Source organism: Pan troglodytes, chromosome 12 (assembly GCF_028858775.2).
Source record: "Pan troglodytes isolate AG18354 chromosome 12, NHGRI_mPanTro3-v2.0_pri, whole genome shotgun sequence".
NCBI lineage: Eukaryota > Metazoa > Chordata > Mammalia > Primates > Hominidae > Pan > Pan troglodytes.
In genome coordinates this window covers 83,591,119-83,606,919 of record NC_072410.2, presented here as the reverse complement: position 1 = coordinate 83,606,919, position 15,801 = coordinate 83,591,119, and the positions used below count along the sequence as shown (strand labels likewise).

General features: G+C 42.1%; 1 protein-coding gene across 1 annotated transcript in view; it reads right to left on the bottom strand.

Moving 5' to 3' along the window:
* Window positions 1-5,947: 5,947 nt before the first annotated feature.
* CDKL4 (cyclin dependent kinase like 4) overlaps window positions 5,948-15,801 on the bottom strand; it is a 67,171-nt gene continuing 57,317 nt past the window's right edge. The window contains 4 exon segments of the mRNA XM_003949790.4: window positions 5,948-6,439; window positions 6,867-7,001; window positions 12,278-12,334; window positions 15,041-15,123. Coding sequence (XP_003949839.2) covers window positions 6,227-6,439; window positions 6,867-7,001; window positions 12,278-12,334; window positions 15,041-15,123 — 488 coding nt within the window. The 3' untranslated portion in view covers window positions 5,948-6,226.

Here is a 15,801-nt window from a genome sequence, read left to right as displayed (position 1 = left end):
GCTCCAAAAAAAAAGAAAAAGAAAAAGAAAAAAAGGCACTGCACAATTTGGGAACTAGATGCTGAAGAGCAACTGTTGTTCATGGGCTGAAGGGTGTGAGATAATTTGTGTAGTACAGAGGTGAGAGATATGTATTTGAAACAGGAAGGAGTTACAGCTTGAGACTTGGGACCCTGGGCAACGCAGGCAGCAGCAATGCTATGCTGTGGCCTGGGCCACCCAGGGACAATTAAACAGGCATATGGCATCAGAAGCTGATTTTTCTTTTCTTTCTTTTTTTTTGAGACGGAGTCTCGCTCTGTTGCCTAGGCTGGAGTGCAGTGGTATGATCTCAGCTCACTACAATCTCCGCCTCCTGAGTTCAAGTGTTTCTCCTGCCTCAGCCTCCTGAGTAGCTGGGATTACAGGCGCCCACCATCATGCCAGGCTAATTTTTGTATTTTGAGTAGAGACGGGGTTTCACCATGTTGGCCAGACTGGTCTCGAACTCCTGACCTCAGGTGATCCGCCTGCCTTGGCCTCCCAAAGTGCTGGGATTACAGGCATGAGCCACTGCACCTGGCCTGTTTATTTTTCTTCATGGTAATATGACTATATTAGAGCATTTTTCTAAGCATTAGATGCTCTCTCCTGTCCCCTCCCCAGTGACACCTAAGTGATGGATTTGTCTGAGGAAAAAAAAGAGAAATGCTAGTTTGAATTAATTTTTTAATGCAAGCAAAAATAAGGAAAGACAGTCATCCCACCATCCCTGCCAAAAACTTCGTTGTTATTTGAAACATAATTACAAGCAAAATGGGCAATGGAATGCTGTCTTATTTTCTATATGTGTATGTGTATATCATATTTTATGTGTGTATATATGGATATGCATAAATATATTATCTATATAGATACATAATATAGAGAGATATATATTTAAGATAGCTAGAGCAGTATGAGTGGTTTGGTAATAAGAAGGCTTAAATGAAAAACATTATGAAAGCTAAAAATAAATTGTTCAGCAAAGTTGCCTTTTATCTTTTATTTCTCATTTTCTTTGCACCCGTGGTATCGTCCTGTTAAAAATGCAGGAAACTGGCAGGGTGTGGTGGATCACACCTGTAATCCCAGCACTTTGGAAGGGCAAGGCAGGGAGATTGCTTGAGCCCAGGAGTTTGAGATCAGCCTGGGTAATATACCAAGACCTTTTCTCTACAAAAAATTAGCTGGAGCCGGGCACGGTGGCTCACGCCTGTAATCCCAGCACTTTGGGAGGCCGAGACGGGCGGATCACGAGGTCAGAATATCGAGACTATCCTGGCTAACACGGTGAAACCCTGTCTCTACTAAAAATACAAAACAATTAGTCGGGCGTGGTGGTGGGCGCCTGTAGTCCCAGCTACTAGGGAGGCTGAGGCAGGAGAATGGCGTGAACCTGGGAGGCGGAGCAGCTTGCAGTGAGCCGAGATTGTGCCACTGCACTCCAGCCTGGGCGACAGAGTGAGACTCCATCTCAAAAAAAAAAAAAAAAAAATTAGCTGGGCGTGGTGGCATGTCCCTGTAGTCCCAATTACTTGAGAGACTGAGGCAGGAGGATTGCTTGAGCCCAGGAGGTCGAGGGTGCAGTGAGCCACGATTGCGCCACTCCAGCCTTGGTGACAGAGTCAGACCCTGTCTCAAAAACAAAAAAAGCAAGAAATATACAAATCTGAAAAGGCATATTCCTGATAACAAGATGAAAATAAGAAGGCCTTACTTAACAGGTTATATTTACACTAAGAATGTAGGCCAGATCAGATCAGCTCACTTAAAAAGTCCTTCCTTGCTGGGCGTGTTGGCGCACTCCCGTAATCCCAGCACTTTGGGAGGCCGAGGTGGGAGGATCACTTGAGCTCATGAGTTAGAGACCAGCCTGGGCAACATAATGAGACCTTATCTCTACTAAAAAAGTTAAAAATTAGCCAGGTGTGGTGGCACCCGCTGTAGTCCCAGCTACAGGCTGAGATGGGTGGATCACTTGAGCTGGGGAGGTGGAGGTTGCAGTGAGCTGTGATTGCGCCACTGCACTCCAGCCTGGGTGACAGAGCAAGACCCTGTCTCAAAAAAAAAAAATCCTTCCTGTGAACAAAAAACTATTGCTTAGATGTCATAATTCCTTATTAAATGGATGCTTCTACATAACTGAATGAGATTCTCTGGGAGTTTATGTGTTTCTAAGTGTGGAAGACTTTTAGACACGAACATAGGATATTATCATGTTTCTTCAACAACAATAAATCCTTAACTCTTGGTGCTGGACATAGAAAATTTCTGGAATAAAGTGTATTTGCAAAATTTGACAACATTCAGTTAAGTATGCCAGACACGGGAGCAGAAATGAGTTAATAAAATACTCTTTAATTTTTCCTGATAGGAATATCACTGATTGCGCCTTTTTGCCTAACATGGATAGCCCTATGCTATTATTTTATATGAGTTCCTTGTTAGCAAACTAAAAGTACTTTTAAATATTCTGCATCATTTTTGATGTCCAGCATAAAAGGCACCTAATATGGTGCTGCAAAATTTATAATTTTAAGTATATATTTACAAATACATGTTTATACATATGTGTATATATGTAAGTATGTCAAGTTTAGTTGGGAAAAAATATATATATGTATATACGTATGTATGTCAAGTTTGGTTGGGAAAATATCCCAAAGTAAATTCAGCTCAGTTATTGAGGAGTTTGCTTTGCTTTGTTGTTTTGTAAGAGATATGAAATAATATTAACTGAAAGATAATCTTTCTGCTCGTGTTTACAAACCAACCTGATTAAGATGCACTCACTAGTTTTGGGCTGTACAATTTCATAGAGGCCATGGATGCAAATGTTTGCAAGAGAGTACTGGCCATGAGCTATTCAGACAACACACCCAGGAGGATCGGCTTGGGTCATGAGATGACTTAGACAGGAGGAGAAAAGGATAAGGAATGGTGATATAGCAAAGGACAGCAGTCAATTATCCGAGGGCGTTACTGATGAGGATGGCAATTCCTTGTCATTGGTCCACTGTTTGCTATGTATTGGAATTTGTATGTAATTTTCTCTAGCTAGCTTTAAAAATAGAATCATCAATGCCTCATGAGACAGACAAAGGAGAGCCTGCCATGGAATCTAGAGATAAACCTGAACGACCTTTCAAGGTTCCCTTTCTACACCAATATAAAAACACAGAATAAGATACCAGCATTACTCAACAGACCTGGTTACAATAAGTATGAATTACAATGCAGGAACATATGTCATTTCTTACACAAACAGTGAGGCAGGCTATTTGATATTGCTTTAAGAAATTATGTGGTCAGCTGAAGCAAGATGACACATGTAAATCTTTTTCATAAATCAAAGTATAAGCTCACAAATTCTCCATATAGATAGCCTCGGGAGGGGCTGCTCTGATGAAATTGAAAATGTCTCTTCCATATGTGCAGTTTTAGGCTTTATAACATTTAAAGAAAATATTCTAAAAGATAAAGTTGTCATGTAAAAGCACGGGGAAAGGAATCAGCAATGATCAGAGCAAAACAATTCTAGAAGGCATCTTAATTTTCATATGGCTCATTTGCATTTGAAACACTGAGAATTCCTATCTCACTTGTACAAAATGTGTACATATTAAATTACTTTGCACTTGAAAGAACATTTTCCTAAATGTTTGGAAGGTGATCAAATTTTAACTGGAGGAGTTGTTTTCTTCCATCAGGTGTGGGGGAGATGTGGCTTCCTGGTATGAGAGGCAACAGTTGATTCTAATAGCAGAACAAGACAACAATAAGAAAGCACATTGAAAACAATTCCTATTTGTACAGTTTGATTGAAAGATGATAAGACAAGCGGATACTTATGGTACAAAGATGTCAAAAGACATCAATTTTAAAATTAAGTAGGGTTACCTTTCCAAAAATTGAGATTCTCTGATACCTAAAAATTAGGTTCTATTACTTATTCTAGGATACCCATGGATATACTACTATTTATTTCAGTACACTTAATCTGAGTATCTAGTCAATACTTAAAAGGTAGATGCCCATCAGCTACTATACAGTAATTCCAGGAGACTACATTGTACCCACCTCAAAAAAATTATTTGTTTTTTGGACACCATTTCACTCTGTTTCAGCCTGTTACCCAGGCTGGAGTGCAATGGTGCAATCTCGGCTCACTGCAACCTCTGCCTCCAGATTCAAGCAACTCTTGTGCCTCAGCCTCCCAAGTAGCTGAGGTTACAGGTGTGAGCCACCATGCCCAGCTAATTTTTGTATTTTTGATAAAGACAGAGTTTCATCGTGTTGGCCAGGCTGGTCTTGAACTCCTGACCTCAGGTGATCCACCTGCCTCAGCCTTCCAAAATGCTGGGATTACAGGTGTGGGCCACCCACCTGGCCTCAAATTTTGAATAGCTAGAATATTGGCAGAATAGCAAAGGCTTAAAACCTCTTTACTATCAAATTTAAACATTATTTAGTCTTAAGGAAACTGCAATGAATGAAAAGACTTTTTTCTGTAACATTTATTTTCTGATATGGTAAAATATCTAGGATTCAGGTGTGTCTTCTGAAGGAACACCAGAACTTGAAAGGCACCCCTGTCTTTCTCTTGGCCTGGCTCCCTGGGCACCTCACTTGAAGGAGAGAGCTGTTTAGGACCGGCCTCGTGTAGGTGCTACAGGGGGACCCACCATGCAGAGGTGGATAGAATGCAGTTTACAGAGCGATGGAGAACATGGGCTGATCTCTGTAAATGAGATTCTCTAGGTGCATGCTGCCCTTTGTGTTTCTTTCCTTTTGCTGCCTCTGGGCCTTTTGGAAGGCCTTGTTCACAGTCCCTGATCTGTATCAGCTGGGTTGCAGGCATTGAAGGAAGGGTAGCACAGCTGTAAACCCAAGCAGAGAGGTGGAGCTGTGAAGGGAGAGCAGCACCCAACTCCCTCGAGGCAAGGCAAGGTCTGTGACAGATTCCCAGGTAGACAGTGATTAGGGGGACCAGGAGGCCAGCTGGGGCAGCTGACACTGTGGACCCTCCCAGGCCAGTGTTGGGGGGAATCCAGTGAGTTTTTTTTTTTTTTTTTTTTTTGAGATGGAGTCTTGCTCTTGTCGCCCAGGCTGGAGTGCAGTGGCACGATCTCGGCTCACTGCAACCTCCGCCTCCAGGGTTTAAGCGATTCTCCTGCCTCAGCCCCCCAAGTAGCTGGGATTACAGGCGCCCACCACCACACCTGGCTAATTTTTGTATTTTTAGTAGAGATGGGGTTTTGCCATGTTGGCCAGGCTGGTCTTGAACTCCTGACTGAGTGATCCACCCGCCTCGGCCTCCCAAAGTGCTGGGATGTTTTTATTTATTTATTTTTATTATTATTTTTGAGATGAAGTCTCACTCTGTTGCCCAGGCTGCAGTGCAGTGACACAATCTCAGCTCACTGCAACTCTGCCTCCCGGGTTCATGCAACTCTCCTGCCTCAGCCTCCCAAGGAGCTGGGATTACAGGCGCCCGCCACCACACCCGGCTAATTTTTGTATTTTTAGAAGAGATGGGGTTTTGCCATGTTGGCCAGGCTGGTGTCAAACTCCTGACCTCAAGTGATCTGCCCACCTCGGCCTCCCAAAGTGCTGGGATTACAGGCGTGAGCCACCACGCCAGCTGAGATGTTTTTAACAGGAGAGTGTCCTTTTACACACAATTCACACTGTCTTTCAGATTGCTGCCTCAGCGATCTTTAATTTTTTTTGTTGTTATTTAAGTATAAGCTGCATTGGGCTTGATTTGCAAACATTTAATAGCAAAAGGTAAAATGGCCCATGTAATCAAAATATGGATACCTAGAGATTTTGGATACACAGAAATCATTTAACATTTCATCTTCTGGATTAGTTTGATTTTTCTCTCCCAACAAACTTCTATTTTAACTATTAAAAGGTTGGGAAAAGACAACACTTTCTTCCTTTATGGAAAACATGCTAATGAGAAGACAAATGACTGAAAATTAGATTGAAGATGAAAGATTAAGCAAACGCAAACTGTGAAAATTGCTAGCCTCTGATGAATTGGAAATTACCAACTCAGTTTATTATTAGGCAATGTTCGTCTACTTATTTATTTTAATAATATTAGGGACCTTCTCTGTGTCAGATACTGTTTTAGGTGCCGGGTTTACAAGGTGAGAAAAAGCCCTGAACCAAAACAAACCTATTTCCATGGAGTTTACGATTTAACTTCAAAGTTTTCTGAAAGCAAGTGAAGGACAGTCACCTGATAAACTGCAGAATTAATGTTTGTCATAACAGTTACCATACTGTTCTGCAATATTGGCCCATTGGGTAGAATTTGGTTCCCAGATGTCTGGGTTTCATTCCTTTGTACCTGGCAGATCTTGGTTTTGAGAAAAAGCCTAGGAAAGGCAGACTTAGGTGCCTGCTGTGGGTGAAAAGATGGAAGAGTCAAGTTACCTTTATTGCACATCTGGAGGCTACAGAAAGGCACTTGGATTCCTTTGCAATGCTGGCAAAACTCAGTCCTGTTGGAATCAGCATTTTATTATATGAAGTTGTTATATTATGGGTATACAATCTTGTGGGTGGGATATCCAATCAGAGCAGCCAAAGAGTTGCGTAACGATTTGATTCAGGTGTGTTTGGAATAAGATTTTTGCAATAATCTTGATATTTTCATAGTTCTATGGTTTTATTACATCAATTACCAATATTTATTAAGCTAGACAAATACAACTACACCAGTACAAATGAAAGGTCTTGGTGTCCACCTTGTCTCACTTTGAAAGGCAGACAAACAAAAACAAAAAAGGAATTATTTTTATAGCACTTTAACTTTTGAGCGGAAGTACCTGTTGGCGTCTTCTGTTTCTTCCTGCATTACGTGCTTTTCTTTTAATTTGGGCCTCTTGAAAAGAATCAAAGTAGGAGATCTCCAGGAGTTGGGAACAGGTTAATCTGTCATCTGGATTCATCTTCAGACACCCCTTTGGAGGAAGAGAATAGCAAAGAAGATGTTAAGGGAGGGGCTCATTTTGTTATCGTGCCCACAAACTGAATAACTTGCTAGGATAAATATGAGTTTAGAAAATCTTCAAGTTTGTGTATTATCAAGTAGTTGGAGCTTGCTAATAGCTAGGATTGCTCTTCTTTTTCCTACTTCAAAGTCTTTTGAGGGCAGAATGAATGGATGGTCAGTGTCTCTCTGAAAGGGGCCACCTGTAGATCTGGTGTTCCCACCAATGACATTTTAAAATCACTGCTGAAAGCAAATCGTTTATAGCAGTCTGCAGAGTGTAGTCCCTGGACTAAAAACATCAACGTCGCAGGAACTTGCTAGAAATGCGAAGTCTTGGGTCCTATACCCCGCCTGCCAAAGGGAATCGAGGCACTGGAGATGGGGCCCGGCAGTTTGTGTTTAAGAAGCTCTCTGGGTGATTCCGATGCCCATATGCTCAGGTTTGAGAACCACTGGGTTAAGGAGATGACTGAGGAAGTGAGAACCTCAGTCATGAGAATGAACCTAAAACAAGGAAAAACTGACTATATATTCATATAAAAATAACTACAGGCAAAACAGAAAAGGTAACATTATGACCCTTCTATATTTGAGACCATTAGAAGCCTCTAGGTCGGCTTCTGAGAGTGGGGAGGAGTATCACAGCAGAGGGGTCAGTGGGGGTCCTGACACAAAGAGGTTTTCTCTGAGAAACACTGATACTCCAGCCAGACAGTGGGACTTTGCCCATCAATAAACACAGATTATGATCCATAAAGAGCAGCTTTAAGCCAGACCTGGTGGCTCATGCCTGTAATCCCAGCACTTTGGGAGTCCAGAGGTCTAGACCAGCCTGGGTAACACAGTGAGACTGCATCTCTCCTTTATTTACATTTTTAAAAGGAGCAGTTTTACAATACACAGGCACAGATGACCTGACAATTATTGCCTTCCATCATAAGAGAGAAATAAGGCTCACCACCATCACAAACATTGTTTTGAGGCATTCTCAAGCCCAGACAATTGCGTTGCCTGAGGCTGCCCCAGCCGGGCACTGCCCTGTGGTGTCTGTTCCTCCCTGACCCCAGCTGACCTCAGATCTCTGAGATCCCTGAAGCTGCCTGCCCCTAAGCAGTGTCACCTGGCCCTTGGCGAGGGATCTGATTAGTCCTGTTCTTCAAGAAACAATCCTGCTCAGTAAAACTAGACTTACCGGTCCCTCCATGTCAACTGCCTGGTCCAAGCAGATGACCCCTAATTAATGACCCATGCCATATATCAACTCCAGCTGCTGCTGGAAAAACATTCTCCTCAAATCCTAGTACTGTTAGGGCTACAATCAGGAGAGAAAGACTTTTTTTTTTTTTTTTTTTTTGAGACAAAGTCTCGTTCTGTCACCCAGGCTGGAATGCAGTAGCGCCACCTCGGCTCACTGCAAACTCCACCTCCCAGGTTTGAGCGATTCTCATGCCTCAGCCTCCCAAATAGCTGGAATTACAGGCATGCACCACCATGCTGAGTACATTTTTGTATTTTTAGTAGAGACAGGTTCACCATGTTGGCCAGGTGGGTCTCGAACTCCTGACCTCAAGTGATCTGCCCGCCTCGGCCTCCCAGTGCTGGGACTACAGGCGTGAGCCACTGCACCTGGCCAGAAATACTATTTTGAATACAAACTGTGATAGTCTCTATTTCTTTAACACTCTATTCTGGCTTTTGCTTCCACTGTTCCATTAAAGTGGCTCTTGTTATCAATACCTCTGACCTCTACTTCCATATCCTTCAACGCATTATGTATTTTGAATTCTCTCTCATCTCAATAGTATTAGACACTACTGACCAAGCCCTCCTTGAAACTTTGTTTCTCTTTGGCTTCTCTAATCTCTCACTTTCCTTGCTCCTCCCTCCTGGCCACTCCTTTTCAAACCAGCCTTTGCTAATTTATCTTCTTCTCTACTATGTTCTCCACTATGGTTGGATAAAATTCCTCAAGGCCAAATCCTAGCCACCCCTTTTTTCTCATCTGTTCTTGGTTTCTAGGTGATCTCTTTGCTGCCTATGGCTTGAATTATCAAAGTTTACCAGAGATTTCCACATCTACAATTCCATTCCAGACCTCCCCTATGAACTCCAGACCTGCAGGTGCAACTGCTTACTTAACATCTGCCTCAAGGTCACTGTTATGGGTTGAGTTGTATCGCCGCAAAAATATGTATGTTGAAGTTCTAACTCCCAGGACCTCAGAATGTTACCTTATTTGGAAATAAGGTCTTTGCAGATGTAATTAGTGAAGACAAGGTCATAATGGCATGGAGTACACCCCCAACCCAATTACAATTGGTTTCCTTATAAGAAGAGGGAAGATGGTGTAGACAGACACACAGAGTGAATGCTATGCTATGATGGAGGTAGAAATTGGAGTTACATTGTCACAAGTCAAAGAATGCCTGGGGCTACAAGAAGCTGGAAGAGGCAAGGAAAGAACCTTGCCAAGAGTTTTCAGAGAAAGCCCAGACCTGCCCATACCTGAAAAAGCAATACAGGCACTGTACCCTTGCCACCTCTTCTACTTTATTCCCCATATATCAATGATAATTAAGTCCTATCGGTTTTCCTTTCAAATATATCTTGAATTTATTCACGTTGATTTTATTTTATTTTTTTTTAGAGATGAGGTTTCACTGTCACCCAGGCTACAGTGCAGTGGCATAATCATGGCTCACTGCGGCCTTCAGCTCCTGAGCTCAAGCAATCCTCCCGCCTTAGCCTCCCAAGTAGCTGGGACTAAAGGCAAATGCCACCATGCCTGAATAATTTTTATTTATTTTTTATGTTTTGTAGAGACAGGGTCTGACTTTGTTGTCCAGGCTGGTCTCAAATGCCTGGGCTCGAGTGATCCTCCTGCCTTGGACTCCTAAAGCGCTAAGATTACAGGCATGAGCCACCATGCCCAGCCTCATTCATGTTTTCATATGGGCTTTCAAAACTATTGAAATCTAGTCCATCACTAAATACCTATGAATTTTCATTTTAAAGAACATTTTTAGATTCTTAGAAGACACTGCTAATGCTGAGCTCTCTCCACGGAGTCTGAGCTGGAACAATGTCCTGCTTAATTCTGAAGCATTGAGATGAGCTGAGTAGAATTGAGGCTTCTGAGTCCTTGCCTGCCTGGATTAATAACTTTCTGTATATCAAGAAGCTGAAGAATTAATCAGAGGTGTTCCCTGTAGATGTGCTCCTAACCCAGAAAACACCTGGAAGATGAGAGATGAGAAATCAAAATGGTAAAGTCCAAGTCAGGATCCTTTTCTTAAATCCAAACTTCAAATTTCACAGAAAACGCTCTGATAAAATTTCTAATAGTCTATAGTCTTCTTCTTGATGGACCAGCTGAAGCTGATATAGTGATAGGATCGTCATGACTATGGAAATAAATGAGTAATAAATAAGAAAGACTGTGCTCATGGTCTCATTTTAAACCTAATAAAGAGAACACAGAAGACCTGCCATAGATTGGCCACTGCATGCCACCACTCTCCTTGACTCTGCCATTGCCAAATACGCCATCCACCTGAGCAGTCCCTGCATAGGTTATGATTCGGTCCCATGGGATAAACACCAGTTATGGTAGCCAGTACTTATTTGCGGTTAAAGATGTCTTGGGCTGGGCACAGTGGCTTACGCCTGTAATCTCAGCACTTTGGGAGGCCTAGGTGGGCGGATCATGAGGTCAGGAGATGGAGACCATCCTGGCCAACATGATGAAACCCTGTCTCTACTAAAAATACAAAAATTAGCCTGGTGTGGTGGCGTGTGCCTGTAGTCCCAGTTACTCAGGAGGCTGAGGCAGGAGAACCACTCGAACCTGGTTGGCGGAGGTTGCAGTGAGCGGAGAACTCCAGCCTGGGCGACAGAGCAAGACTCTGTCTCAAAAAAAAAATGTCTCAATTGCAAAGAATTAAAGTCTTCTCTCATCTAATATGGGGCAGGAATCTATAAGATAGGGTGTGGTCCATGAAACAGCACAATCCTTGATGCACTGAGAGGATTCTTGGGTCTTAGGTTGATACTTATGGGTCTAAATAAAATAGTCAAGTAACAAACCTAGATTCATCTAAAACCTTAGGCAGCCAACCAGGGCTCTTCATCTTTGGAGATGAGGACAGGGAACTTGTCCTACATCTTGCAGTTTTCATGCCCCAGAGTTGCTTTCCAGGGAACCACAGGTTGTCTCTGGCTTCCATCTGAGAATTCGTTGGGCTTGCAGTGCTTGATGTCTCCCTTCTCCCTTGCAGGTTTTGCTAAATTGCAAGTGGGTCAGAACAACCTGTCAAGAACAAGGTCAGGGAACTGGGCTTCTAGGACAGGACCTGCTGAGTGCTGGGTGAAAGCAGGTCTGGGCAGTAAGATAGGGTACATGGCAGCTGAGGTCAGGTGGAGCAATGGTATGGGGAGTCTGAGAGCACAGGGGTATCAGGCTCTGACTCTCAGGAGGACTTAGGTTGAAGCACTCCAGCACTCTGGATAGCACCATGGCAGTGACCAGCACTCGCACAAAGGCTGGTCTACAAAAGTTGACTCTAGGTCATCCAAATGGCCCCACCGTCTAGATCAGATGAGTCTCAAACTGAGCTGTTTATCATAATCACCTAAGGGCATGTTTAAAGATACACATGCCAAGGTCCCACTCATGAAAATTCTCCTTCTGAATCTGAGGCTAGATACTGGAATCTGTATTTTTCAAAAGTTCCCAGGCCATTCTGATGAATAGCCACATTTGGAAGACACTACTGTAGACAGAACTTAATTGATTGTCAAAGGTAGATACCCTCTCTGGTATCCTCATACCCTTTGTCCAATGAGCTTTTGGTATACACAATGTATGGCAGGGTCACACACCTTCTAGTGTGGCGCCATTTGGGCAAGCATGAATGGCAGACTAGGCATAGGTAAGTTTCTTCTGCTTTTTATTTGAATCTCTCCTTGGTTTGGTGTCTCTCTTGGGCCTAGTGCAGGAGCTAGGTCTGGTGTCTGCATGGCTCTGATTTTGCCTCATCTACTAATGTTAATAGATATGTTAGAACAATTACTGCTTAAACCAATGATGTCCCTTTAACTGGAATTGTTTTATAGTTCTTTATCATTTTCAATGACTACACCCTATTTTGGCATTATTTAATCCACTGTCCACCCCTCCTCAAATTACCAGCTTCAGTCATTACAATTTATAGCTAATAAGAGTTACAATTGATTCTTAAGTACCTTCATGAAGTTCAGAGCCACAGGATGAACATCTGAGAACTTTTCCTCAAGAGTTTCCTGAAAAACAAGGTTAAAACATTCAATATTACATAAGAACAAAGTAATATGTGTGTGTATATATGTGCGTATGTATGTGTGTGTGTGTGTATTTAGAGATACTGTCTCCCTCTATCTCCCAGGCTGCAGTGCAGTGGCATGATCATAGCTTACTTTAACTTTGAACTCCTGGGCTCAGGAGATTTTTCCACCTCAGCCTCCTAAGTATCTAGGACTACAGGTGGGTGCCACCACACACAGCTAATTTTTTATTTTTTTGTAGAGATGGGGTCTTGCTATGTTGCATGAGCTGGTCTCAAACTTCTGGCCTCAAGTGATTCTTCTGCCTCAGTCTCCCAAAGTGCAGGGATTATAGGGGTGAGCCAACTCACCTAGCCTATATTTTGAATATATTAGTAATAACAACACTTTAAAGAAAGACTCTCTAGTAGGTTCAATAATTCATTTTAAATATATATATACACACACATATATATACATATATATGTGTGTATATATATACACATATGTGTATATATATATATACATATGTATATATACATATATATATATTTGAGACAGAGTTTCTGTCGCCCAGGCTGGAGTGCAGTGGCAGCACGAACAAGGCTCACAGCAAGCTCCGCCTCCCGAGTTGATGCCATTCTCCTGCCTCAGCCTCCCGAGTAGCTGGGACTACAGGTGCCCACCACACGCCCGGCTAATTTTTTGTATTTTTAGTACAGACGGGGTTTCACCATGTTCGCTAGGATGGTCTCGATCTCCCGACCTAGTGATCCGCCCGCCTCGGCCTCCCAAAGTGCTGGGATTACAGGTGTGAGCCACCGCGCCTGGCTTTAAATATATTTTTTAAATTACACTTTTATATAATTGTACACTGTATGTAAAGATCTGAAATACATAAAACTGAAGTTAATTTTCTTAATTTCACAATGTCTTGCAGTTGATGCTGGGTAAATGTGGGTCCCAAATGCTCCCATCTGAAATCCTACAACAGTGCTATAAAATCTGTGCCTGATCTACTTCTAAGGATGCTTTTGAGTATTCATGAAAATACATTGGACTACATGCATAACAGCACTACAGAAATCAAAAGAATGAAAAACACAACATTCAGAATGATGAGGAAAGAAGGGGATGGAGATGCCTGAAAGATAGTGGTGGGAAACTTAAGACACTTAAGTTTGTTGTAGTTTATTCTTTAAACACACGTTATATAAATATTCCTTTGTAACCTTTAACCTTGCAGTTCAACCTTTAACCTTATATTACATTTGTTAAAGGCTTTAACAAAGACAATAAAAAAGAAAACCAGTATATAAATCAAGATATTATATGAAATAATTGATTTAAAATGAACAGGGTGTCTAGAGATGGTTGGGACCATTTGGACCTCAGGTTATTTGGACAGTTCACATCTATCATAGATCATGATTTGCCTTCTCAGACTTTGCCCCATCCCCGCGTGGCTCTGACTCCAGCATAGTTGGAGTGTGGACACATGCTTTTCTTGACAGTTTTTTCTTTTACAGGCAGATTCTGGACCATATGGAGCTTTAAAGAGCATAGCCTGAACTTAGGTAACACACACAGGAAGTCAATGTCTACAGAGAGCAAGAGAGAGAGTCAAATAGTCATTGATATGTTTTCAAATAAAGGCAAAGACCATTGCAAGAGTAGAGAGATGATCCCTGTGATTTGGAGTTTAATAAGTACAATGGGGATCATTTTGTAAAACAATCTCCCATGTAAAAATATATGTTGTGAAAAAAGCTTTTGATTGATTTGAGCTTTGTTTTACAAGCCGAAAAAATTTTAAATGCATTTTTTTCAAAATAAAGAAGACTACTATAAGTAGTCTTTATGAGAATATAATTATTTAAGGGAAAATTCTCCTAAGTCTTTGACCAATGGATTAAAAGTATGTAGTATCTAAGATACTAAATATATTTTCACTTTAAATTTAACATTAATTTTTGAATAGATAAGACAAGTAAACATTTAAAGCATTTTTCCTGGCTCATTGTAATGTAGTTTTTATATAGTTTCTTCAATATGTGTGATATGGTTTGGCTCTGTGTCCCCACCCAAATCTCATCTCAAATTATAACCCCATGTGTGGAGAGAGGGAGGTGATTGGATCATGACGGGGGTTCCTCCACGCTGTTCTCATGATAGTAAGGGAGTTCTTATGAGATCTGATGGTTTTAAAAGTGGCAGTTTTCCCTTGTGCCCTCACCCCTCTCTCCTGCCGCCTTGTGAAGAAGGTGCCTGCTTCCCCTCCTGCCATGATTGTAAGTTTCCTGAGGCCTCCCCAGCCATGCTGGACTGTGAGTCAATTAAATCTCTTTCCTTTATAAATTACCCAGTCTCGGGGAAGTTCTTTACAGCAGTGTGAAAATAGAATAATACACTGTGCCAATATGTCACAAGGAAAACAGAAGCCAAAAACACAAATATTAAAAAAGAAACAGGCCAGGCATGGTGGCTCATATGAGTAATTCCAGCACTGGGGAGGCTGAGGTGGGAGGATCACTTGAGTCTCGGAGGTTGAGGCTGCAGTGAGCCATGACCTTGCCACTGCACTCCAGCCTTGGTGACAGTGTGAGACATTATCTCAAAATAAATAAATAAATAAATAAATAACAACTACCTCTTTAAAGAAAGCCGCAACACAAGTAATAAAATATTCAAAACAGAGCAGCTTACCATGTCTTCTGGCTCAGGTATACTGATGCCATGGAAAAACCGGTTACTTTTAAAGATTGATTGATGTCTTGGGATTAATTTTCCTGTAAAATACAAACCACACAATTCATCATAAATTTGGCAAAGAATAATCAAGTGTTTAAATGGTTAATGCCTGAAGGCCAGGCATGGTGGCTCACACCTGTAATCCCAGCACTTTGAGAGGCTATGGCAGGTGGATCACTTGACGTCAAGAGTTCGAGACCAGCCTGGTCAACATGGTGAAACCCCGTCTCTACTAAAAATACAAAAATTAGCCAAGCATGGTGGTCCATGCCTGTAATCCCAGCTACTCAGGAGGCTGAGGCAGGAGAATCGCTTGAACCTGGGAGGCAGAGGTTGCAGTGAGCTGAGATCATGCCACTGCACTCCAGCCTGGGCGACAGAGCAAGACTCCATCTCAAAAACAAAACAAAACAAACAAACAAACAAAAAACAAAAAACAGGGTTAACGCCTGAAGTGCAGGTGTGAAAGAAATATTGTGCCTGATTGTTCCCTCCAGAGATGAGAGGAATGGGATTCTGCAGACGCATGCCTTCTCAGGTAAGGCCAGTTCTCCCAAACCAGTCTCTTTGTCACATGTGGTCACCATTCAGCCTCCATCAAAAGGTGAAGGCTGGGTGCGGTGGCTCACGCCTGTAATCCCAGCACTTTGGGAGGCCGAGGGAGGTGGATCACGAAGTCAAGAAATCGAGACCATCCTGGCCAACATGGTGAAACC